This window comes from Garra rufa, chromosome 1, assembly GCF_049309525.1.
Source record: "Garra rufa chromosome 1, GarRuf1.0, whole genome shotgun sequence".
Lineage (NCBI taxonomy): Eukaryota > Metazoa > Chordata > Actinopteri > Cypriniformes > Cyprinidae > Garra > Garra rufa.
This window is the reverse complement of record NC_133361.1, coordinates 35,504,988-35,529,892: the sequence shown is the minus strand read 5'-3', so window position 1 is coordinate 35,529,892 and position 24,905 is coordinate 35,504,988. Positions and strand designations below refer to the sequence as shown.

Sequence of the window (24,905 nt, the reverse complement as noted above, 5' to 3'; positions counted from 1 at the left end):
CATTCTGGCAGTGAACTCCTTTAAAACTGCACAACATAAGTTTTGCGTCTTTGTCGCCATCTCTCTGAAAACCATTATTTGCGGAATTATATATAACGTTATGTGGGCTGTGCAACGTAGCGCGGATGAATCTAATGTTTTGAGGTTTGTGTGGGCATTCACTGTACTTCGGATACAGATACTAGGTATTTATAGGTCCAAAATACTAAGTTTTACCTGAAAATGTAATCTGAACAAGTAATATGTCTGCCAGTTTTGATCTGACCAACTGAAAAGAAATTCTACAATTAATCACGCTACTAACGGTGATTAAATCTAACGATAGCAAAGTTAACTCAGATCATGTCAAACTGTGCAAATTACTGTTATACTTTGTTCTCAAATAATTAATGTTCACAACATCAAAATGCGTGACTGTGTACATAGGGTTTGTTTGCACTTATGTCACGCTTGGTCAGTTCGTTACCCGGATGATACTCATACAACAGCATGGATTGCACGGTTAATGTACTACTTGAATATGTTGTTTTGCTAATTTATGCTGTCTAGTCTAAACCATGAAAAAAAAAAAAACGTGTGGAAGCTGCTAAATCCTATAGAGAAGAACTGAGTACGAGCAGTATTAATAAAGATGTTAGCCTAATAATTCACCTACCTGACCGTAAATGGTAAGAACAAACACAAATGTTGTCAAGATTCTTGCCCTGGAAGTCATGGTTTAGTTTGGCCAACCACAAATGCCTTTTGTTCCTCAGACAGTTGTTTGCATTCTTCTTCTTGATTTGTTATAACTTTTGGCAGTCTACAGTACTCCAAATGTTTTGTTCCGGTCCAACCGATTAGTACAGCCCAAAACATGACTATAATTGACCAATTTCAGCAGCAATAATCAACAAAATATGGAAGTTTCGTTCGGTTCAGTAGCATGGTTTACATTCAGTGCTGCCAATATGGCCGACTAATTACGCATTGTGAAAACGCTGATTTAGTGTGTATTAGAGCTATCTGTAGATTTCAATCTTTAATTGCCATACCAAAAAAAAAAAAAAAAATTATTGATCCAAGTTTAATTATTTCAGCTGCTTTAAGAGGCTACAAATAATCCCCCACCTACAGCATCCACACATGCGATATCCACTTTTTTTTAAACGAGGTCATAAGCCGTTTTCTGTGAATGTGCAGGGCTTCCGGTTCATTAGCCGCTGTAGGGAAATAAGGAGAAGAATAACAACTTGCAGTAAACAGTAAAACCATTTGCACTACAAAATAGTTTACTCATAATTAAGATAATACATTAAAATAACATGGTAAGAAAAACCAGTCTGCAATATCAAGCAGCAAAATGAGCTGTTTTGTACAGCTAAAAATAGCCAAAAGCGAATGACACTGGAAGTCAGACTTTAAATTTAAATTTAAAATAAGGTGGATAGGCTACTAGCTGGGACTCCTTTATGTATACAGACGTGACGTAATGATGCAAAGACGAACAAACCATTCAAATTAGAAAAAGTTATTACAAGCTTACTGTTGTGAATTGGACTAAAGTAAGGAGATTGGAACACTGTTTGGTTATGTACTTGTTCAGAAATTGATTTAAAATCATTTTTAACCAAAAAATGTTTTTAGTGCAGGTTTAATTCAAATAAATTTAAATTACAAAGCTAGAATCAAAAGCCTTTTTATTCAAATTTCAGACCTATACTTAAATAGTAAAAAAGCCCCTTTAATTATTTCTGGTATCAAAAACGAAGATAACTATTGAGGATATCATGCTAAAATATACATTTACACCAAAATGTAACTTCCAAAGAAAAAAGTAAAACTATATTGTGTTTATGATTCACTCAATAACAACTTAGAATAAAGTATTTAAAAGCCACAAAATAATAGTTAATGTGCTTGATAAATACAAAGATGTAATTTTCATTTAGACTTTCCCTTTTATTAATATGCTTTGCAATGCATTGCAATTTCTCTTTATATTATGTGATTTTGTGAGAATAGGCAATACAGGACACGGTTTTAACATTTCAAAATGTATTTTAAATATTATTTTACATAGTGTTGTACGCGGTTAAAAAAATACCAGCTTTATAATAAAAGTTCATTTGGCCATGCTAGAAAGCCAGCCTAATTTAAACAGAGAGGGGGCTGCTGTTTCCTCTTCTTGATTGGCTAACTGCCTGAAGAGATTTCCTGGGCGAAAACTATCCTGCGGAGCAGAAGCAGAGGAGGGAGCCACCTAAAATAGAAAAGAAATCATGTTAATTACTAATTATTTAGCAACAGTTTTTCCACACAGTAAAAGCCAAGAAGTGTCACCACAAGCAACAGTTTATAGCAGGTTTGAGGCCAGTGGAGAAATCTGTAACTGCATGATGCTTGTTTGCTTATAATACAGAAGTGTTAAGCTCAAGATAAACTTGTGATTGATCATGCTAAAACTAGTCAACAGCCTTGATTCTCATACTGCATAATATATTTATAATGTATTAGTTGCATTTAAGTGCTGCTATGTTGCATAACATTTCCAAGGCTTATCAGCTGATGCTGAGAAAATCCCAAACTATGCACTGCAAGCTCACTGCAAAAAATGAAACGCCACCACACAATATGACATCACCTATCGCCTTGAGATCCAGTAGCTCTTCTGCTAGGCCACGTAAAACTGGGAGCATTGGTAGAAAGTGACTCATTTGCAAAGCCAAGATAACATAAAACAGCAACTGAACTCTTTGTCTATAAATATTATTGCTCAACGGTTTACTTTTCTTTTAAACATGCCAACAGAGGTATCTGAGTACTGTACACACCAAATGCTGAAGGAACCTACCAGTGGTCTAGTGATATCTGCTCCATGTGTGGCTGAATTGCTCTTCCGAGAGTTTGTCATACTCAACGGCAGCAAACCAAACCTTAAATAAGAGAAAAATTAAAAATATAATTCTACATTTATGTGCATGTATAGAAAAATAACACCAGTCAAAAGTTTTTGGACAGTAAGATTTTAAATGTTTTTTAAAGATGTCTCTTCTGCTCACCAAGCCTGCATTTATTTGATCCAAAGTACAGCAAAAGCAGTACTATTGTGTATTTTTACTATTTAAAATAACTTCTTGTTAAAATAACTTATTGTAAAATGCTATTTATTCTTGGGATCAAAGATACATTTTCAGCATCATTACTCCAGTCTTCAGTGTCACATGATCCTTTAGAAATCATTCTAACATGCTGATTTGCTGTTCAAGAAACAATTATTATTATTTAAACAGTTGAGTACATTTTTGTTCAGGATTCTTTGATGAATAGAAAGATCAGCACTTGTGTCAAATAAAAAGCTTTTGTAACATTATACACTATAGCATTCAAAAACTTGGAGTTACTATTTTTTTATTTTATTTTTTTGGGGGGAAAGAAACGATAGAAATTAATAGTTTTATTTAGCGAGGATGCTTTAAATTGATCAAAAGTGATGGTAAAGACATTTATAAATGTTACAAAAGATTTCTATTTCAGATAAATGCTGTTCTTCTGAACTTTCTATTCATCAAAGAAACCTGAAAAAAATTCTACTTGGCTGTTTTCAACATAATAATAATAATAATAATAATAATGTTTTTTGAGCAGCAAATCAGAATATTAGAATGCTTTCTAAAGGTGAAAAAAAAAATCAGCTTTGAAACACCCAGGATTAAATTACATTTTAATATATATTCAACTTTTATTAAAATTTTTAAAATTTTACTGTTTTTGCTGTACTTTAGATCAAATAAATGCTTGGTGAGCAGAAGGGACTTTAAAAAAACCCCCATTAAAAATCTTACTGTTCAAAAACTTTTGACTGGTAGTGTATATATAATTATTATATTATATAAATATAATGAAAAAATATAAATGAATGAAATTATTACATTTACTGAAAATAATTTAATAATAATAATCATTAAAATGAATATATAAATGAAAATGTAGCATTTAAAAAGTATTAATTTTAAAATATATATTAGTATAATTTTATGTTAAATGATATAATTAAAAATAGTAAAATGTGGCTTTAAAAGTATTTATGATGTCTAAATAACATTTTTATTATCTTGTGCAATAAAGAAACACACAGCATGACAGCAATAACCTAGCTATAAAAATATAACAATGACTTAAACAGTGTGAAGGGTAAGATAAGAGTTTTATACTCACCGGATCTGGCTGCTTGCCAAAGGAAGGATGTTGTATGGTTCCTGAGAGTTGATATTGTTGGTCCTAGAGGTAAACTGCTTCTCTGTGCCACTCAACAATCCTAAAAGCACCTAGAAACAACATGAGACTCAATATTAGGTTGCAGAGCTTTGCACACAGGACAAAACACTGGCAAAGGCAACAATCAATCAATCAAACTCACATGAGAATAGGCTAATTGAATGAGCAATCATGTTTAAAACAGGGTTAGAAGAAGAAAAAAAAAATATGACCGTGCTTACAGAGGTTCTTTGTGAAAGCCGGTTCAAGTTACTGTTCAGATGTGGAGTGAAAACATCCAGGTCAAATGGATCAATGTGACTTTCCAGGGAGTCGCAGACCTGCTGGATCCTTTAACAAACAAGAATGAAGGAAAAGTGTAAGAGGTCTGCTGCTCAGGCAAGAGCTATTCTTAGTGTAAGTGGTTGTGCTTTGTTTTAAAGTTGGAAGGTCAAGTCACGCTATGATTGTGTTTTCATGACCAAATGTTACTTTTACTTCCTAGTGAAGACTTGTGCCAATCCCTAGCTTTTCAACCGGTTACCTTGGGTCTTGCTGAGAGCGGGAACTTCTGCCCTCTTCAAGGCGGGACCCAAGAGTGGCACTGAGATAGCGAAGGTCAAACAGCAGCTGCAAAGCTCTGTTCTGGGTCATGGGGAGGGCTGCATCCTAGAAAGAGAGGAAGGAAAGACAGAAGACAAAAGAAATTTGGTTTTATGGAGTTATTCCAATGTAAGTGACTAAAAAGCAGGAATGGAAGGATGAGAGAGATTTGATCGGTCGTCTCACCTTGCTCTGTGTGCCCTGAGTGAGTTTTTCATACTCACTCACCACCTGGTCTAGACAACCCCGCAAGAGGTCCAAGAGAGTGACTTTTGGTAACGCGTGACCTCCGACCCTATTGACCTCAAGGCACAGATGAAAGAGTAACGAATGAACATACCATGATGGCTGTAAAAAGAGAGAGAAAGAAATGAAATGAATATTTTAGAATTAATATAGCAACATCATTTCAGTTCAGTAAAACACTTTGAACAGGGTTTCAAAACCGGTGGCCACAAGGGAGTGCTAGGGAGCCTGCAAAGTACAGATTTATATAAAAACACACACATACATGCATTTATTTAAAGTGCCCCTATTATGCCTTTTCAAATATGATATTTCATGTAGTGTGTCATGTAGCTGTATGTGAACATAAACTATCTGCAAAGTTGTGACGCCGACATTGCACTATAAATAAAGTTTTTGTCTATCAAAAAAAAGAGTCGGCTCACATTCGCCTAAACGAGTCGTCAGCAATTCGAATCTTTTTTCTGTAACGGCCACACGTCACGAGCTACACATTTGCGTAATGTCCGCCCACATTCAATTTCGCGAACAACTTGCCCGCCCACAAACAGCAGGCCTACCATTTTCACGTGGATTACATCATGTCAAGAAGACGCCCTGCGCTGTGACAGCCTGTGAGAGTGAATTTGTTTTATATGCCCTTCCAAAAGATGAAACTATCAGTGGTTAACATTAATTTTTTCAACACCTCAGCAGTCCAATGCCAATCTTGTGTTGTGTTCGCGTCATTTTACTGATGACTGCTTTTCTAATCTTGGGGAGTAACGTTACAACGCGGGATTCACCAAACACTTGGTTTTAAAAAATGGATCAGTGCCCAGTTTATTTGGACCGGCTTGCTCCTCTGAACTTCTACCTGTAAGTATGATTAATAATTGTATTTTCTAGCGATCGTTCAAAATACGTCTTTGTGTACGTTATGGTGTGTAACAACCCCGCACATGTCTTGGTAACCGGCTAACTTGCGTTTCTGTAGTTCTGTTGTTCAGCTGTGAGTGCAATGTAGTCTAAAAAGTCTTGTGATTGATGCAGCTTGACTGTCTGTCTGCCTTATTAGTTTAAGTAATGATAATGATAAACGATGGCTTAACGCAGTGTTATGGATTGTACAGTGTTGAAGTTCACAACGTAGAGGTGTGCCCGGTTCGCTTACAAAAGCAAATTGCAAACACTGTCCACAGTTAACATATGACACCCACTGAGAAACGTCCTGCTCCGGTCGTGCTTGCAAAACAGTTTCTTGTCGATGTGACACTTCAACCGTTTCATCGTCAGACTCCGGCTCGAATTGATAGGGTAAAATCGAGGCTATCTTTTCTATGCATTAACAGGTCTCCGCAGCTGTCATTCAGTTATGCCAATGGGCGTTTCGTTTTGCGCTGTAGCGGTAGACCAATCCAAAAGGACTGCACCATCTGACCAATCACAGCAGTGAGGGCTCACGGAAAGGAGGGGTTTAGAGAGACTGATTCTTCGAACTGCTTCACACGAGTCGTTTACGAATCATTTAGAAACGGGGTAAAAATAAATCTAATTTTGGAGAAAACTAAAGTGTTTTTTGAACTTGCATACATGTAAACCTGTTTTAAGAGACTATTACAACAATATTAACTACCTTTAAAATGGCATAATAGGGGCACTTTAAGAAATGCTATGCACTATACACTACCAGTAAAAAGTTTTTGAACAGTAAGTAACATGTTTGTTTTTTTAAGGCTCTTCTGCTCACCAAGCCAGCATTAATTTGATCCAAAGTACAGCAAAAACAGTAACATTTTGATTTTTTTAAATAACTGTTTTCTATTTGAATATATTTAAAAATTTAATTTATTCCTGTGACTTCAAAGCTGAATTTTTAGCATCATTACTCCAGTGTCACATGATCCTTCAGAAATCACTATAATATTCTGATTTGCTGCTCAAAAACATTATTACTGTTATAAATAATGTTGAAAAGCAGTAGAATTTAGCCGAGTAGAATTTTTTCAGGTTTTCTGATGAATAGACAGCATTTATCTGAAATTGAAATATTTTGTCACATTATAAATATCTTTATCATCACTTTTGATCAATTTAAAGCTTCCTTGCTAAATAAAAGTATTAATTTCTTTCATTTCTTCCTGTTTAAAATAATAATAATACATGTTTCTTTATCAGCAAATCTGCATATTAGAATGATTTCTGAAGGATCATGTGACACTGGAGTAATGATGCTGAAAATGTAGCTTTGATCACAGGAATAAATCACATTTTAAATATATATACTCAAATAGAAAACAGCAATTGTAAATAGTACTGTTTTTGGGTCAAATAAATGCAGGCTTGGTGAGCAGGACAGACTTCAAAATCTTACTATTCAAATACGTTTGACTGGTAGTGAATATTTTTATGTGTAATTTAAATCATATATAAATCAGATTTTTTTTTTAACTCAATGTTTTTTTGAATGTGATTAATCGTGATTAATCAGCACTAATTAAAATATAAGACAGTTCTTTTAATATTTCACGATATTACTATTTTTGATTAAATAAATACAGCCTTGGTGAACATAAGACCTTTCAAAACCATTTTAAAATTCTTACTGACCGAAACTTCTAAAAAGGCTTTTGTGCTTATTTAGCTTTTTTTTTTGTCGTTATCTTTTGTACATGGGTCATTATTATATTGAAAATACATAACTGACTTTATTTTTTCAATGCAGGTGTTCCCTTAAAGTATATCATCATATTTGAGAACTCGGAGAAAGTTTGGAAACTCAATACGCAATAAGGTATAAGAAACTGAGTGGCCCACATTAGGTGTATCTAATATATAATATACATTAACTTTAATAATAATAATAAAAGGATAAATTTAGCGGTTACCTGCACAGGGAGTCGTATTTTGGACATTATACTGTTTCCTGACTCTGTCTCTTCCTGTATTTCAAGCTCATCCCAATTTGTCGCAGTACTCAGGATGGATCCAGCAGTTCCAGCGTGAAGAGTCGTAGCAAAGCTGCCCACAAGTGCCTGAAATGCATTTTACTTGATTTACTGATGATACTTTTTGAAAAATAACAACGTTACTCAACAATTACTTCTTCTGACATGTGTTCTTGAGAGTAAATGGACCATTTTAATGGCTTACAAGATTTCTGGACCTTAATGTGTCAGTTGTGTTGCTGTCTGTGCAGAGTCAGAAAGCTCTCAGATTTAATAAAAAATGTGAAGATGAACGACGGCCTGAAGGGTAAGTAATTAATGACAGAATGTTCATTTTTGGGTGAACTAACCCTTTAAAAAGTGACCTAATATATGTTCTCTGCATAAAAACATCATGCCAGTGAACGAACTTTTAACAGAGAGTGTGTTCATCATCTTACCCTGGTGAGTGCTGAACTCCAGATTCCATAGGCCTCCATGCTGCAGGACAGAAGTTCCTCTTTCAGACAGCTCCACTTTGCCTGAGCTGGGCTGACATCCACTGCCTTGGCTGTGTTGCCTTTGCCTAACTTCTTGCCCTGTCGTGGAGTGCCTCTGTTCACAGTATCCAAGCCCCCCTGCTTCCCCAGAATGCACTGTTTCAGACTAGGACACAATTCCCCCATTGACTGGCATAGTCTGGCCATAAAGAGCACAGAATTTAACTTGCTGGGCCTGGGGGTCTTAGCCTGGGCATTTGCGAGCTCAGCACGCACGCTGGAAAGGACGTCCCTGACACATGCCAGACAGTGCTCTCTAAGAATGTCCTCCACCGCTCCGGCATCCATAAAGCGGTCAATAGAGGAGCTAGTCGTGACTGGGACCGTCTCTGAAAGCTCCTTGCTGATTTTGTCAGAGGGCAAGTAGTGTTGCAGATCATCTAATTTGGCTTTGAGTTTGGAGTCCAGAGAGGAGCAGAAGGTCTGGACACAGGGGGTGAGGGCCTGGGTCTTCATGGACAGGCCGCTCTTTTGCTGTGGGCTGCGTTGGGCTACACTCACCCAGGCTGTGTCGCTGAGCAGGTCACCTTGAGATTCAGACCACAGGAAAGCTGCAACGTCACTCTCATACTGTGCCCCACGGCTAAAGCTACCAGCTGTGGCTTGACCCTGCAGATCCCGCAGAGCTGAAGACAAAAGCTGTCTGGAGCTGCTGGAGATCCCTTCTGTGCCCTCTTGCGTGATCGCCTATAGAGATCAAGGGTAAACAAGTATTTTCATTTAATTACCTAAAAAAAATTTACAAAATGTATGTGATACTCTTGTGAACGTGCATCAATGACTGACAGAGAAGAACTTGTTTTTCTTTGGTTTTCTTTGCACACTAAAAGTATTTGAACAATGCCCATACTACCTTTCTGGCCCTTAAATGCGTCAGTTGCATTGCTGTCTACGCAGGGTCAGAAAGCTCTCGGATTTCATCAAAAATATCTTAATTTCTGTTCTGAAGACGAACAAAGGTCTTAAGAGTTTGGAACAATTAAGAGTAATTAATGACAGAAGTTTAATTTTGGGGTGAAATATTTATTTAATAGCCGGTTTACATAGCTCTAACATACTCATCAGACTAGTTAAACCAGTTATGAGTACCTGAAGTCGCTGCAGGAAGAGCTGCTGCAAAAGATCGTCCCACAAGGCCAGAGGTCGTTCAAGGAGGGACTGGCACACAGTACCCCAGTGCTGACTGATGGACTCGCTGCTGAGCAGTTCCCACACAGCGTCTCGAATCCCAGCCAGACCCTTCAGACTCTTCACATAGACCAGAAGGCTGCTGACTCCACTGCGGATATCCTCCTTACAGCTAAAAGACAAATGAGTCTTTAAAACAAATAAACTGTAAAATGTAAAATTACCATGTGTGGTCCCGTACCACAAAACCTTTAAGTAGCAACTGTATATTTGTAGCAATAGCCGGCAATACATTGTATGGGTCAAAATGATAAATTTTTCTTTTATGCCAAAATGTTATTAGGATATTAGGTAAAGATCATGTTCCATGAAGATATTTTGTACATTTCCTATCATAAACAAATCAAAACGTAATTTCTAATTAGTAATATGCATTGCCAAGAACTTAATTTGGACAACTTTAAAGGTGATTTTCTCAATATTTTTGGCACCCTCAGATTCTAGATTTTCAAATAGTTGCATTTCGTCCAAATATTGTCCTATCCTAACAAATCCATACATCAATAGAACGCTTATTTATTCGGCTTTCAAATGATGAATAAATCTCGATTTCAAAAAATTGACCCTTATGACTGGTTTTGTGGTCCAGGGCCACATTTGTGGGAGGGACATAGGGACATACGTGTCAATCCACTGCTGCAGCGTGTCTCTGAGCTGCTCCCTCTGTATAGGCTGTGCTAGTGTCCGAAGGACAGGCTGGAAGTTCATTACTGAAGGGGGAAGGTATTTAAACCAGCTTCCTGTGCTCATCTCCTTGTCCAGAACTTTCTTCTCTTTCCCTGGATTTCACGGAAAATCACAAAGTTTCTTTAAGGAACGTTAGACACAGAACATCAAAGAACAAGGTGTCAGGTTGGTGCGCACATAGAGACTGCAGCATTTTTTAAAAATCTTTTGGAAGGGCAATTATAAAATGATATAGTCACACACACACACACACACACACACACACACACACACACACACACACACACACACACACACACACACGAAGTACATAAAATATATTATTTAAAAACTCACAGGATAGGGCTGCAATATTATGACAAATATGTTGATTGTTGTACTTGATACTTTAATAAATCTAAATGTTGCTTAACACAATACATGAATACAACATTTTTCAGTGGCATTTTTATCCAAGCTTTAAAATGATAGTTCACCCTAAAATGAAAATTCAGTCATTAATTACTCAGTCTTATGTTGTTCCAAATCCGTACGACCTTCGTTTATCTTCAGAACACAAATTAAGATGTTTTTGATGAAATCCGAGAGCTTTCCGATCCGAGGTCCAGAAAGATAATAATATTGACAAAATAGTTCATGTGACATTAGTGGTTCAACTGTAATTTTATAAAGCTACAAGAATACTTTTTGCTGTGCAAAAAGCCTAAAACAACAACTTTATCCAACAATTCTTCTCCTTCGCGTCACCGAAGTGCCATTTTGGAGAGTAGCACGACACATGCCTTGTTTATGTGCATATCAAAGCATGCCCATGTTTCGTTGTTAAAGTTGTATTGTAGTTTTTTTTTCACACAGAAAGTATTCTCGTAGCTTCATAAAATTACGGCTGAACTAATAATGTCACATGGACAATTTTGTCAATGATCTTGGTACCATTCTGGACTTTGAACGTGGTAGTAATCTTGGTGTCTACGGACGATGAGAGAGCTCTTGGATTTCATCAAAAATATTCTAACTTGTGTTCTGAAGTTGAATGATGGTCTGATGGGTTTGGAACGACATGAGAGTGAGGAATTAATGACTATCCCTTTAATTTCCGACCCTGGTGAGCTCTTATTCTAAAGTTTGAGCATTACAATGCAAACAACAAAACTCACCAGAAGATGTGTTGGACGTCACATTCTCCAAGGTGGTGAAAAGCAGGCCACATCCCAAACCAGTATCGGACACTTGGCCCTCCGGAGGCACGTAAAAAACAGCGTACGCCTGATACAGAGTGGTGACCAGCAGCTCCACCAAAGAACAAACCTGCGCTTTAACACCAGCACCTACGAGAAAGACAGCATTACATCTGAACAAAGTCCGACCACATGCAAATGTAAAAATTTATTGTAATAAACTAAGAAGAGAAAAAAAACAACAACTGTTCATAAGCATAAAGGTTATTCATATTGTTAAGGTTATTCACCATGCTGGGGCTGATTAAGCAGTTGCTGAATGGATGCTTTCCTAGCCAGCAGGAAATCAGCAAGTGCCTGGCGAGGGGAGCTGTCTTCCAGGAGCATAGTGGAGACCAATGCTTCAGCGATTGCTTGATCAGACACCGCCCTGCCGCGCAGCACAGACTTACTCTCCAATAAGATGGTAGACCTACAAATAAATAAACAATTAGTTTTAGTAAGAGAAAAACTAAACCAAACAGCACATTTAAAAAGCATTTAAAAGGGTTGGTACACACAAAAATTTAATTTCTGTCATCATTTACTTACCCTCATGTCATTCCAAATCTGTAAGACTGTGGTTATTCTAATGAGACCTATGAGGTTTCTGTTCCCCCACTCAAAGTCCAGGTCAATTTTTTGTCCTTTTTATGCTCTTTTTAGCAGACAACATAGTGTCAAGAAAGTGTGCGATGGAGAGTTCGGAACTGGACTCGGGTTGCCAAAGGTGCAGTTGCACTATATGTCAGTGAGCTAACCACTAGGCTATCAAGTCTGGGTTTGGAACAACATGAGGGTGTGTAACTGATGACAGAATTGTCATTTTTGGGTGAACAGTCCTGCTTACAGCTATGTAATTCAATAACGCACCTGAAATGACCAGCAGCTGCTACCTGGCGCACCAGGATGGGGAAGCGAGAGAGGACAGGGCTGTATTGATGCCCTCCTCCCTCCAAGTGTAGCTGGCTGTGAAGATGACAGCACATCAGATACAGTTGTGTGGCCTGCAGGTACTGCGAGGACTCCATCGCGCTCCAGACACGCTCAGGGATTTCCAGGAGAAGCTTTATCTGTGATGCCATTGTGTAGAATTTCTCTTGTGACTGTTTTTGACCCTGTTGAAAACATAAACATTTACAACATGTCTCATGAACATCACTTTAGGGGCTTTGTATATTGATAGCAAATAGTTTGAATCCTGTAGTCTTGAGTCAATGAAGTGAATGCTATATTTGCCAATGTTCCTAACAAATATTTGACATATTGTATTTGTATCTTACAGTGTTGGCCCATATTGAGTGACAAGAACATTAAAGTAGTAGTTCGCACTCATGAAGGCGAGTACCTCTGACCAAACTGAATATATTAAGTCAGAATAAAACATACATAAACGTTATTATTTTCATTTTTGCAGGCAGTTTTGTCACTGTAACGTTATTCTAGACTGAAAGCACCACAGGAGCTTTACCTCTGCTTTGCCGCTGGACTGAGGAGGGGTTTTCGTCTGTTTCAGTTTGTGGCAGTACCGGTACATGTCCTGGATGGAGTGAACGACACTTTCCGAGCACTGTCTCATCTCACCGATCGTGTCAGCGGCATCGATCAAATCCCGGTAACGTTCACCGACCATCTGTCGAAGTTCTTCCTTCTTCTGCTCTATTTCTCCGCGCACTTTCCTCTCGATAGCACGGATCTCATCCGTACTGTACCGTTCAAATAAAACGGTGGGGTCTTTAATTTCTGACACCCGGAGAGACTGGGCCGGTACCGTAGCCATCTCTTTAAAACTGAGCAGATCACTGCAGAAATAAAACCCGGAAGCACGAACAGCTCCCCTTCCACGTAAACAAAGGGTCAGAGGTCATTCCTCACATATTGAATGAAATGAGACAGCGACACCTTTAGTGGATGTTTGGTACTAGACACTCCATCAAAGTCTAATCTTTTTCTTTCTTTCTTTCTTTCTTTCTTTCTTTCTTTCTTTCTTTCTTTCTTTCTTTCTTTCTTTCTTTCTTTCTTTCTTTCTTTCTTTCTTTCTGTCTATTATCTTATTATATATGGGCTATTTCATAGAATTGGTTCAAAGTCAGAGTTGGAAACATCATGGAATTTTTTTTTTTTTTCCAAAAAATTGTATATATGCAAATTGTATAATATCCAAGGCACACATTTTCTAGTAATTGTGCAGTTAATTCTCATATTGTATTTTTAGAAAGTTTGTCCTCTGCCCAAATTTGTCACTATACAGAAACACAGAAATAATAATTTAGTCAGAAGGTTAAATTTTCCTATTAAGATTTTGCTTATATCTACATTGTAAATATATATTTTTTTGCTATTTTATTCATTTTTTTTAGAGGTAAATCAATAACAATTTTATTTTTGCCAATATTTCAAGTGTGATTTATGAGATTGGTTGTATTGTGAATCCAATATTTCTTTGTAAAAGGCAAAAAGTTGAGACTGATTTCAAGGTTGAAGAATCATTAGTTTGAATATACAGTTAACCGAAAAATATCATAACATCTTAGTTTATATTTCAGTATACTTTTTTTTTTTGACAAATGTTTTCGGTAGTGACTGCACATTTTCGGTAGTGACAGTGATGCTTTGGTACATTACAGAATGTTAACTTTCAAACTAAAACATACTAAAATACAAAAAAATGGCATTAATGTTCTAAAATCTTGTTTATTTCACTCAAATATGAGGAATATGTGTTCCCTTTGCAATGATAACATGTTTCTGTCTTGACTGTTACGGTATTGAAGATTTTATGGAATAACACTGAAAAATCTAAGTAACTACTGAAACTCCACCAAATGTTTCGGACATGATTGTTTCAGTAGTGGCAAATTTAGATACTTTTGAACCTAGCTCAAAGATGCTAATCAGCACATGGTTAGCTAGCACAGTTCTGAACAGTAATGCACACATAAAACTTAAATGTTAAGGAATAACTCAAAAAAAAAGTGTTAGTTGCAGAAAAAAGGTGTTCAATGATGTTCATTAAAGTTACACAAAGACTTTCAGATTTTTGGAAAGCATTTACCTCAAAACGATGTGACCTATCTACTCACACCTTGTAGCTATGAAAGAGAAGGACACATAAGTATTTCCTGATCATAAATTTAGTGTAGTTAAAAACAGTTTCAGCAAATGGACTAAAACATACACTGTTTTGGTAGTGACATGAAAAATGCAGGACACATTTTTGACATCAAGTTTCCTAATTTACAATGAAAATATAAAATAAATTTGTTCAACCTCACTTTTTAAAAGAATTAATAAGATACAAAAAAAAAAAAAAAAAGAAAAAAACGAAAAAAAAAAAATATATTAAGTTGAAATTTAGGGCTTCGGGACAGTCATCTCATAATTGAAAGTTCCCACTAAATGATTTTAAATATATTAAGCTTAGGCTACTAATATTTTTAATATGATTGTTGATTTCAATAGATAATAGAAGGATCTAGTAAACATCTAATATTTGAATACTTAAATGTTTTTTGGTTGTGGGGCAGCAGTTTGCACCAACAACCCACATAGCGATTATTGACCCTCCATGTCTCCTTTTAACATTATGATATTCATTTTATTGGTATACTGTTTATGTGTTTGTCATGCCAATGACACCGAAAACTGAATAAAAAAACACTGAATACGTCGTAAATCTAACTGTATTTATTCAATAGACTACAGATTGCACATTACACCTTTGAGCTGTTGTACTGAGTAGATTATGGTGCATTCTATGTAGTTAATATTTTGTCAACACCACATTAAAAGCCACTGGCTTTATGACCAGGGATTAGATTCATGTAGTTTTGTGCAATCATCGCACTTCCGCAAAACCATCTCCGCGGTTGAACAGCCTTCTTGACCTGTTTGAAAGCGCCACAGCAACAGGTGTACGCAGTAACTTAACCCGGAAATACGACAAACGAAAACAACAGGTGAGTGATCGATATTTCTACTGAAAGATACATTTGGACAATTTATGAAATAAAACAAAAATGAGCGAATTAGCCAGATTATAACAAAATATGTGCTATGTAGCCTACGATTAGTCTTCATAAGGATGGAGCTGTTTGATTTTTCCTAACTTTGGCAGTTGTAAGATTAATTCTTATTTTGAAAGGAAACGATAAAATATTTCTTATGCATTAATATGTTAAGCGGATGAATTTGAGCTCATAGTCTGATCGTTTTTAACTGAATAAATGTATGAGTAAAACAAAGGCGTGGCTAGAAGCACGCTATTTTCCCAATATAATATAGTTTCTTAATTCAAAATACATTTTTCTTAAGTTTACGATATAGTTTATACCTTAAGATTCTCGTTGTGGTTTATCACCACATATTTTCGGTCGATAAACTAGAAGAAGAAAAAACTTCCTGTTTATCAGGATGTAATTTGTGTACATTTGTGTGTTGAACAGACTTCGTTTATGGACATCAACGTCTTTGTTTGCTTAGTTTCAATTTCAAAATGTTTGTTAACAGCGTGTAAATAATATAATTCCCTCTTCTCATTGAAGTCATGGACAAGAACATTCAACAGGATTTTGAGACCCAGTTCAGTGATGTGGTCTCAAGACTACAATCAAAGAAGATGTTTCAGTCAGACTGGGACATTGCCTCTTTCGCAGTTTTCTTCATCTTTATAGGTAAGCAATGATAAGAAATAAAGGTAACGTTACAGTATGTATTTAAGAATCATTAATCCAATGTTGAATGTTTATAGGCATGGTCCTGTTGCTGGTTATCTTGGTTCTCATCCGCTGCTGTTGCTGCTGCTGCTGTGATGAAAAGGTCAGAATGCTACTTAAGTAATATCTCACAAATAACCTATCCATAGATTCATAAAACAGTACGATACAAAACTGTCATGACATTTGCATTAACAGCAACTGTTTCCACATTACAGCCAAGAAGACAGAAAGTGGGCACTGACAATATGGCAATGGAGCCGTGATCTTCCAGAAGCAACAGGCAACATTACATACAAAATATCAGATTATGTGAATCTATTTTTTATATCAGTTATGCCACATAATCAATATTTATGCGTGAACAAGTAAATTAACTGAAGAAGGAAGAACATATTTAGGTAGATACTTCCTTATAGGGACGATAAAAGCAAAAATGCTGTTAATATTTAGCCAGGAAATCACATGAACCAAGTTGCATTGTCTATTACAGATACAGAGACAACCCACATTTTTATATACAAGCATGCTCACCAGTTTTGAAGACATTGGTTACTGGTTATACTTTTAACTTTATTGAAGCACTTTATAGCAACTTTCCTAGATGAAACCAATGTAGGCTTTTAACAGTGGATTCTATTGAAATCAACTAGTTTTTACAAATTCAATTTAACAATTAAACATACAGTTTGTTTTGTATGTTTAATCTGGAGCCTGGCTTTTAAGACTGATCTTCCCAAACACCACTTAGCCTATAAATCTTCCTTGAATTAGCCTTGTTGTTTAATGGATTTCTTTCAAATGCTTGCTATTTGCATAATACAGAACCTACACTCTACAGAAGATAAAAAAAGAGAGAAAATAACTTGACTGATGAGACTTATATTTCAGAAGATGCAAACAAATACTTATTGTTTAATGTTTTATAATGTACCACATTGTTTGTATAAAGTTTATACTTTGTAAACAAAAAAAACCTTTAAATTAACAGCATATATCAAATAAAATGTACCTTTGCTTATATATCAAACTCTTATGCTTTATTTAGAAATAATTTTGAGAAATGGGACAAGAGCTCTGTTGATGAAGTATGTTTATTGCACAAAATATTCCATATTAAGCGTGAAATATACATTAAAATAGCTTAGGTTTTACTTAAACATGAATCAATATTCAAATGAACATGCATGAAATCAATAAGGACACAATTAAGTGCATTTAGCATGAAATAAATAAAAATGTAGCAATAAATAAACAAAACTGACCAAAAAATGAACTACAAGCACAAAGAAACCCTTTCTGTAATAAACCCTGAACAGCATCTGGAGTGTCGCTCCTTTTTTCATCATGGAATGATGCTTATTAGAAACGCTAGCCATTTTCAGGAATGCATATAATTTTAATGTAATTATGGAATATGAACAGGTTCATTGTTGTCTGTTATTTAGTGTTAAAATTGTCATACCAATTGTCAATTGTATGACAATTGTCATACTCAACTGTGGTTGAGTCACAATGGCAAATACACTATTGGTCATTAATGCACATTCATAAGCATATGATAATGGTCTCAATGCTTTTGCTCGTCTGCATTGATGATAGTCCCTGGCATCAGATAATGTTCAAGTGTTAAACGTCACAACCCCCTGGACTAAAAGGCTAAACACTGGTAAAATGAGTTTGAAGAGGTCTCTCAACAAATCAACTGGAATATTTCACAGTTTTTGTGACAAAAAAAAAGAACATAAGCATGGTGTACTTAATAGCATTTCCTTCTTAAAGTCTAAACACATATTAGATGAGGTGAACTTCGATATAGGCAAGATTACTGACAAACTGTCAACACTGACGATGACAAATACTGCATAAACACAAAAACATGTCACTACCTTCATCTGAAGAGTAATTTCAAATGAATGAATTCAGTTAGTATACTACATACACAGCGCACTCTACTTCTGCTGGAGAACACATACTGAACAATAAAGCACAGAAAATGAATACATGGTCATATAGTCACAACAGATTATTTCACGGAACTTGTTCGTGGAATTTTGTTCCTAGTGCATCCCAGAGCATAATAATTAATTGTATCATTTTTATTACCATTCACTGTAGAGTTTTGGTCAGATATAGCTTAAAATGGTCTGTAGTTCCAGAAACTAGAGAAGACAGAGATCTGCAAAAATAAAAGGAAAGAAATGAACATGTGAATTTATCTTCTATTTGGTAATGAAACATATCATTTAGATCTGCTCGCACTGTGTCAAAGTTTTGCTTTGTGTTTTGCAAAGCAAATAGTGGATCGCAGATATTTGAATTAGCCGACGGGACAATCATTAAGAAAAATAGAAAGATCCACATTTTACACTACTGTTTTTTTTAACAAATTAATACTTAGCAAGGATGCATTAAATTGATTAAAAGATACAGTAAAATATTTATGTTTAATCTTTTTCAAATAAATTCTGTTCTTTTGAGCTTTCTCAGTAAAAATATTAAGCATTGATCATAATAAAAAAAGTTTCTTAAAGGAACATTCCACTTTTTTTGGAAATAGGCTCATTCTCCAACTCCCCCCCGAGTTAATAAGTTGAGTTTTACCGTTTTTAAATCCATTCAGCCGTTTTCCTGTTCTGGCGATATCACTTTTAGCATAGATCTTTGAATTCTATGAGACCAATATAGCATCGCGTTCAAAAATGACCAACGAGTTTGATCATGCAGCACCTGAAATTAGTTCCCAGCTAGGTAACTTCCAATGTGATAGAGTTAGCATTTGCATATGTGCTGCGTGGTATTACTGTGCCTGCTTCGGCCATATTACGGCAGCAAACTTCCTTGACTATTACACCGGAATGGGAGAGTAGTTCCTAATCTTATTGGCCTAGAAAATCGCATCTTTACATTTTCCGCCGGTATTAGTACACAATATAACTACAGAAGAGTCAAGTTTTAAATAGGACAAATATCGAAACTCATTGGTCATTTTTGAATGTGATGCTATTGGTCTAATAGGATTCAATGATCTATGCTAAGCTATGCTAAAAGTGATATCGCCAGAACAGGAGAACGGCTGAATGGATTTCAAAACGGTAAAACTCAACCAAAAAAAAAAAAGTTAAGTGTTCCTTTAAGTAGCAGATCAGCATATTAGAATGATTTTTCAAGGATCATGTGACACTGAAGACTGGCGTAATGATGCTGAAAATTTAGCTGTGAAATCACAGGAATAAATTACATTTTAAAATATATTTAAATAGAAAACAGTTACTTTAAATTGCAATAATATTTGACAATATTACTGGTTTTACTGTATTTTTAATCAAATAAATGCCTGCCTGGGTGAGCATATGAGACTACTACTTTTTCAAAAACATTTTTTTTTTTTAAATCTTACCTAACCGAAATTTTTGAATGGTTGTGAATGTTTAAATTTAATTTTACATTGACTGTTCTAGGTGGAATACAAAAATGAGTGCAAAAGAAATATCAGACACAGTCAAACTAAAAATTATTCTGACACCAGATGTAATTTTTGATACTTTTTACTAGTGGATGCAGGACACTATAGTTCATTTATGTAAGTGAGGATAGCAAAATAAAGTGAACGCTTACATATTATACCCAAAAATTCTTCATACAGTTGACTACCAGGAAAACTGATTTGGGACCAAAAATTTGATATGAGACTTTGACCTGAACATGTTTTGTTACAAACCTTTCTACCAAAGTTATCTGACATTATCAAGATGAATTTGTTCTGACACAGTTTAACTTTGAGTTCTTGTCATATTTGATTACCATTTTCTAAACTATAGTGTCTGAGAAATGTTGAAGGTGTCTGAATAAATTTTGGTTTGACTGTAGTTTAAAAACAAAACAAAAATCTTTGAAATCAACATCAGTAATTTGAAATAATCTTAGCAATTCTAGACTAGGTATTACAGTATCAAGATAATTATTCAACAATTAACACAGCACTAATTCTAAACTGCCCAGTAGCTCTGATAACCCTCTGTGCACGTAAGATTATAATCGTTACCATATCAACAGGCCACACCCACCTTATCTTTGAGCTGCTGACAGAGCTGCAGGGAAATGGTGAAAAACACCAGAGTGTCATTCAACCAGGGCACCACACACTCCACCTTATGGACGTGGCTCACTTCGAACTTGGTGTTGTTGTATTCACTTTAAGGAGAAAAATCAAATGCGACAACTTGAAAGATACCATTTAAAGAGCAACACTGTATGAGTCTGACTGCTGGTGTTGCAGCATGAAAACAGGAAATGTGGATGGGCACTTACAACATTGCTCCTGGATTATGCAGCACTGAACTTCCTGCTGATTTGAAATTCTAACAGAAAACATAACACATTCTTGTTAAGAATGACTAAAAGCCATGCAAAGTCGTTTTTTTTTTGTGCTGATGGCTAGATACCTTAGTAGTGTTAGGCTGCAGTACATGTAGTTGATAGACCGTCAAACACAGTTTGCTGAGATTGATATAGAAGTTCACCATTACGTCACCAGGCATTGGAGGTGTGAACATTTTCTAGAAAGAACAGGAGAAATATTTACAAGAGGACATTGAGAATCCGCATTAAGATCAAGTGATGATCTGCATATACTAACCATTAGGCCGCTGGCTGCGAGCTCAGGAAGAGTCATGCTGGCCGGGGTTGTGAGTCTGTTTCGGGCTCGGGTCAACTGAAGCATTACTGCATCCATAAGCTGAAACATGAATAATGTCACTACAGTACAGTACCAGTGAAAATACAAAGCATAGTTCACCCTAATATAAAAATTCTGTCATTAATTACTAATCCTAATGTCACTGCAAACCCATAAGACTTTTGTTCATCTTCTAAAAAAAAATTAAGATATATTTGATGAAATCTAAAAGTTTTCTGACCCTGCATAGACAGCCATGCAACTGACACATTCAAGGCCCATAAAGGTAGTAAGGACATTGTTAAAAAAAAAAAAAAAAAGTCCATGTGACAGTGGTTCAACCATAATGTTATGAAGCTACCAGAATACTTTGTGTGCCAAAAGAAAACAAACAAAAATAACTTTTAAAGATTTTTTTTTTCTTAGCATTTTGCCTTTATTTTGATAGTTGCATTGCTGTCTACTTAGAGTCAGAAAGCTCTCAGATTTCATCAAAAATATCTTAATTTGCGTTCCGAAAATAAACAAAGGCCCTACAGGTTTGGAACGACATGAGGGTGAGTAATTAATGACAGAATTTTAATTTTTGGGTGAACTATCCCGAAGAATGTTAGTATTTAAAGAATGTGCATATTTCTGAGTAACCTGTAGCGCTCAACAGCTTCATATGTACTCATGGGAGAGTTCAATTATGCCCATAAGAACCACACAAGTACACATGAAGAAAACCAGGGGCCAAATTTCTCAAAAACATTTCTTAAGAATGTTTTAGAAAGAAAATCAATGATGACTTTGGATATCTGACAAGAATATACTTAAAAATCATTGTACAAAATAAGATAACGACTATTGCTGAACATTTTGATTCAAAGTTTATTAACTCCACACAAACGTAGAATAGGGACCTTGTTTTTTTTATCATGAGAATTTTCAGGAGCATGAGAATTTTGATAAAATGTTCACTCTAGTGGCATACACACAGATACAGGTCACAAAAAACATGAAGCACTACATCCTGAGACAAGCCATCTCATTTTAAATGACAATTTACAATAGATGGCACATTCAAAAATGTAACTTCAAGTGCTAATAGTTTCCACATTTTTCTTCCTGTAATAGTGGGCGTGACCATTTGTAAATTTTATGGGTGTGGCTTCCGGTCTCATCCGCATCCAGCTATTTTTAGCTGTACAAAACAACTCGTTTTGCTGCTTGATATTGCAAACTGGTGTGTCTTACCATTTTATTTTAATGTATTATACAAATTATGAACACAATGGTTTGTAGTGCTGTTTTACTGCACATTATTATTCTTCACGTTATTTCCCTACAGCACATAATGAACTGGAAGTCTCACCCAGGCTTACTTCTATGTTGAAAAATAAGGTGAATAAAGATAGTAATAAGAATGGCAAGTAAGAAAAAATAAGATGTTCCTAAGAAGATAATTGAGAACTTCTTAAAGGAACACACTGTTTTTGGAAATAGGCTCATTCTCCAACTCCCCCCTGAGTTAATAAGCTGAGTTTTACTGTTTTGAAATCCATCCAGCCGTTCTCCTGTTCTGGCGATATCACTTTTAGCATAGCTTAGCATAGATCATTGAATCCTATTAGACCAATAGCATCGAATTAAAAAATGACCAAAGAGTTAAAACTTTTGAAAAACAAACCTTATTGACTTCAGCCCCAGTTTTGAAGTGATAACTCTCGTCACGGCTGCTTAGTAACTGCAGGGCCTGATTCACATGGTTTCGGGCATCCTGAATCTAAGCAAAGACAGCATGTGTTTTAACAGCTATATTTATGAGAGAACAATACCAAACCATTTCAAAATAGAGCATGGTTAAGTACAACATCTCATTTTGATTTTTTTTTAAGTTCAAGGAGAGAGAAAGAAACAATACCTGCTGCAACTTCCATTGTTTATCATCTCGGAATGCAAAATGCATGACCTGACTGCTTTTAGTGACTTTAATATTAATATCCTGCAAAGAATAAAAAAAGTAGTAACATTTTATTCTGCGTATTTTTTATAGATTGTAATAATAGCAAAAGTAATCACAGAGCTCAGATAATGCAAACAGCACTGTGTCATTCATCTTGAAAGCTGACTTTATTTTCATGATGTTATTAAAAACATACTTACAGCCTGAGTTAGAGCTTCTCCTTGTAGCGTCAAAACCCCTTTCACCTGGTCCATCCTAAACCAAATGCAATTTAAAAATCAATTCAAATAGTATTTCTATACATTCCCATAAAACTGTAATAACATAAATTGTGTATACTTCAAATCCATCAGAATAGTCTAATTCATAGCTCTTACGTTGAGCTGCCCAGAATGAAGTTCTCTTGTTTCAGTTGTCCTTCCAAACCAGGTGATGGCATTGAAAAACGTCTTGATGCCTCCTTTTAGTAAAAGCGGACAAATGCTATTATTAATGCACTTTTTTGCACACCTATACAGAATTATTCTGTTAGCTATTTGTTAAATATCTGAAGATACCTTCAAAATGTCTTGCAGCTGTTTCAGCACAGAATGAACCTCTTCTTTCAGCAACCAATTAAATTCCTCCTCCTAAAGCACACAAAAAGTTGGCTTAAATACACATGTGAAAAAGGGTCCATTTTTTACATTTATAATGATACATAATCTGAAAGCTGAATAAATAAGCTTTCCATTGATGTTTGGTTTGTTAGGATAGGCCGAACTATTTAAAAATGTAGAATCTGATGGTGCAAAAAAAAAAAAAAAAAAAAAAAAAAATCTAAATAAATATTGAGAAAATCACCTTCAAAGTTGTCCAGATACAGTTTATAACAATGCACATTACTAATCAAAAATTAGGTTTTGATATATTTATGGTAGGAAATTTATAAAATATCTTCACAGAACATGATCTTTCTTAATCTAAATAGCTGATTGATTTTTGGCATAAAAGAAAAATCGATAATTGACCCATAAAATGCATTTTTGGCTTTTGCCACAAATATACCCGTGCTACTTTCACTAAAATAAACATCCTGTAACCATTTACTCACACTCATGACTAATTTATGACCTCCTTTCTTATGCAATTTTTTCCTTTACACAGCAAAAGTGGAGCCTGAAGCTACCATTACCAAAACCTTGACAACATAAATAATCATTTTTTTCTATTGTAAGCGAACTATCCCTTTAATTCTGTTGCAGAACTAAACCGATCAGTGAGCGATGGTGCATTACTGGGAGAAACAGCAGTCAGTATTAAGACTTAAGCAGCACATCAACATCAATGCATAACAAACTGAACAGAGCTAAGATGATAAAGCAGTACAAATCACTGTCATGATTGTTTAACCATTTACACTGGGATGATTTTGGACTTTGTCCCAGCAGCTGCTCTGCAAAACTGCACCAACAAGCTCTGCGTAGCACAGCAACACATTTGCAAATGCAAACCACCGGAAATCTATATTTAAATATGACATTTCACAATTAAATCATAATGACCTCACATGCCTATAAAGCAGCTTCCACGAATTAAACCACAAATCAATCTCTCACCAGCACGGTCCTCTCGGCTTGACTCGCGGCCGTCATCTTCGCTAGTTCAGACAGAGTAGATCGCTCTGCTCCGAGCATTACAATTCAATGAAGCTGTCCTAAATCTGCTGAAAATAATTTGGGCAGTCCGCTACTTGGTGTGACTGGTCAGACGATCATTCGTAAACAATTAGGCTTGATACGCCTCCTTTTTCTGAACTTCCGGTTTGTGTAACCTAGAAACCTTCCGGCTTGAAAAGAACGGATGATTTTATTCGATTACTACGCCTAACCTTTTTTAGAAAATGTATTTCTAGAAATATAAACTTCGTTTAAAAGTAAAA

The 24,905-nt window shown here is 35.6% G+C and overlaps 3 protein-coding genes across 4 annotated transcripts; 1 reads left to right on the top strand and 2 right to left on the bottom strand.

The window, feature by feature from the left end:
* Positions 1 to 1,662: 1,662 nt before the first annotated feature.
* On the bottom strand, positions 1,663 to 13,435 carry cog1 (component of oligomeric golgi complex 1). 2 transcript variants are annotated; one of them, XM_073833712.1, is made up of 15 exons: positions 13,115 to 13,435; positions 12,517 to 12,761; positions 11,895 to 12,076; positions 11,584 to 11,754; positions 10,362 to 10,518; positions 9,641 to 9,851; positions 8,453 to 9,238; positions 7,953 to 8,099; positions 5,026 to 5,187; positions 4,781 to 4,905; positions 4,479 to 4,587; positions 4,198 to 4,307; positions 2,834 to 2,915; positions 2,624 to 2,668; positions 2,128 to 2,242 (listed from the first exon to the last, which is right to left on the bottom strand). In XM_073833712.1, the coding sequence occupies exons 1-14, from the start codon at positions 13,421 to 13,423 to the stop codon at positions 2,654 to 2,656; spliced, it is 2,811 nt and encodes a 936-aa protein (XP_073689813.1). In that variant the 5' UTR covers positions 13,424 to 13,435; the 3' UTR covers positions 2,128 to 2,242; positions 2,624 to 2,653. The 2 variants fall into 2 exon arrangements, with proteins under 2 accessions (XP_073689731.1, XP_073689813.1); XM_073833630.1 differs by lacking the exon at positions 2,624 to 2,668 and having other exon boundaries at positions 1,663 to 2,242.
* A 2,047-nt stretch (positions 13,436 to 15,482) lies between these two features.
* On the top strand, positions 15,483 to 17,388 carry smim22 (small integral membrane protein 22). Its single transcript, XM_073833581.1, has 4 exons — positions 15,483 to 15,602; positions 16,188 to 16,316; positions 16,394 to 16,461; positions 16,577 to 17,388. The coding sequence occupies exons 2-4, from the start codon at positions 16,190 to 16,192 to the stop codon at positions 16,622 to 16,624; spliced, it is 243 nt and encodes an 80-aa protein (XP_073689682.1). The 5' UTR covers positions 15,483 to 15,602; positions 16,188 to 16,189; the 3' UTR covers positions 16,625 to 17,388.
* Positions 17,389 to 17,434: 46 nt separating this feature from the next.
* rogdi (rogdi atypical leucine zipper) lies at positions 17,435 to 24,771 on the bottom strand. The gene is made up of 11 exons (XM_073833570.1): positions 24,583 to 24,771; positions 23,542 to 23,613; positions 23,362 to 23,444; positions 23,185 to 23,239; positions 22,943 to 23,023; positions 22,709 to 22,804; positions 20,998 to 21,096; positions 20,804 to 20,917; positions 20,670 to 20,719; positions 20,426 to 20,552; positions 17,435 to 18,537 (listed from the first exon to the last, which is right to left on the bottom strand). The coding sequence occupies exons 1-11, from the start codon at positions 24,658 to 24,660 to the stop codon at positions 18,496 to 18,498; spliced, it is 897 nt and encodes a 298-aa protein (XP_073689671.1). The 5' UTR covers positions 24,661 to 24,771; the 3' UTR covers positions 17,435 to 18,495.
* Between the last annotated feature and the right edge of the window lie 134 nt (positions 24,772 to 24,905).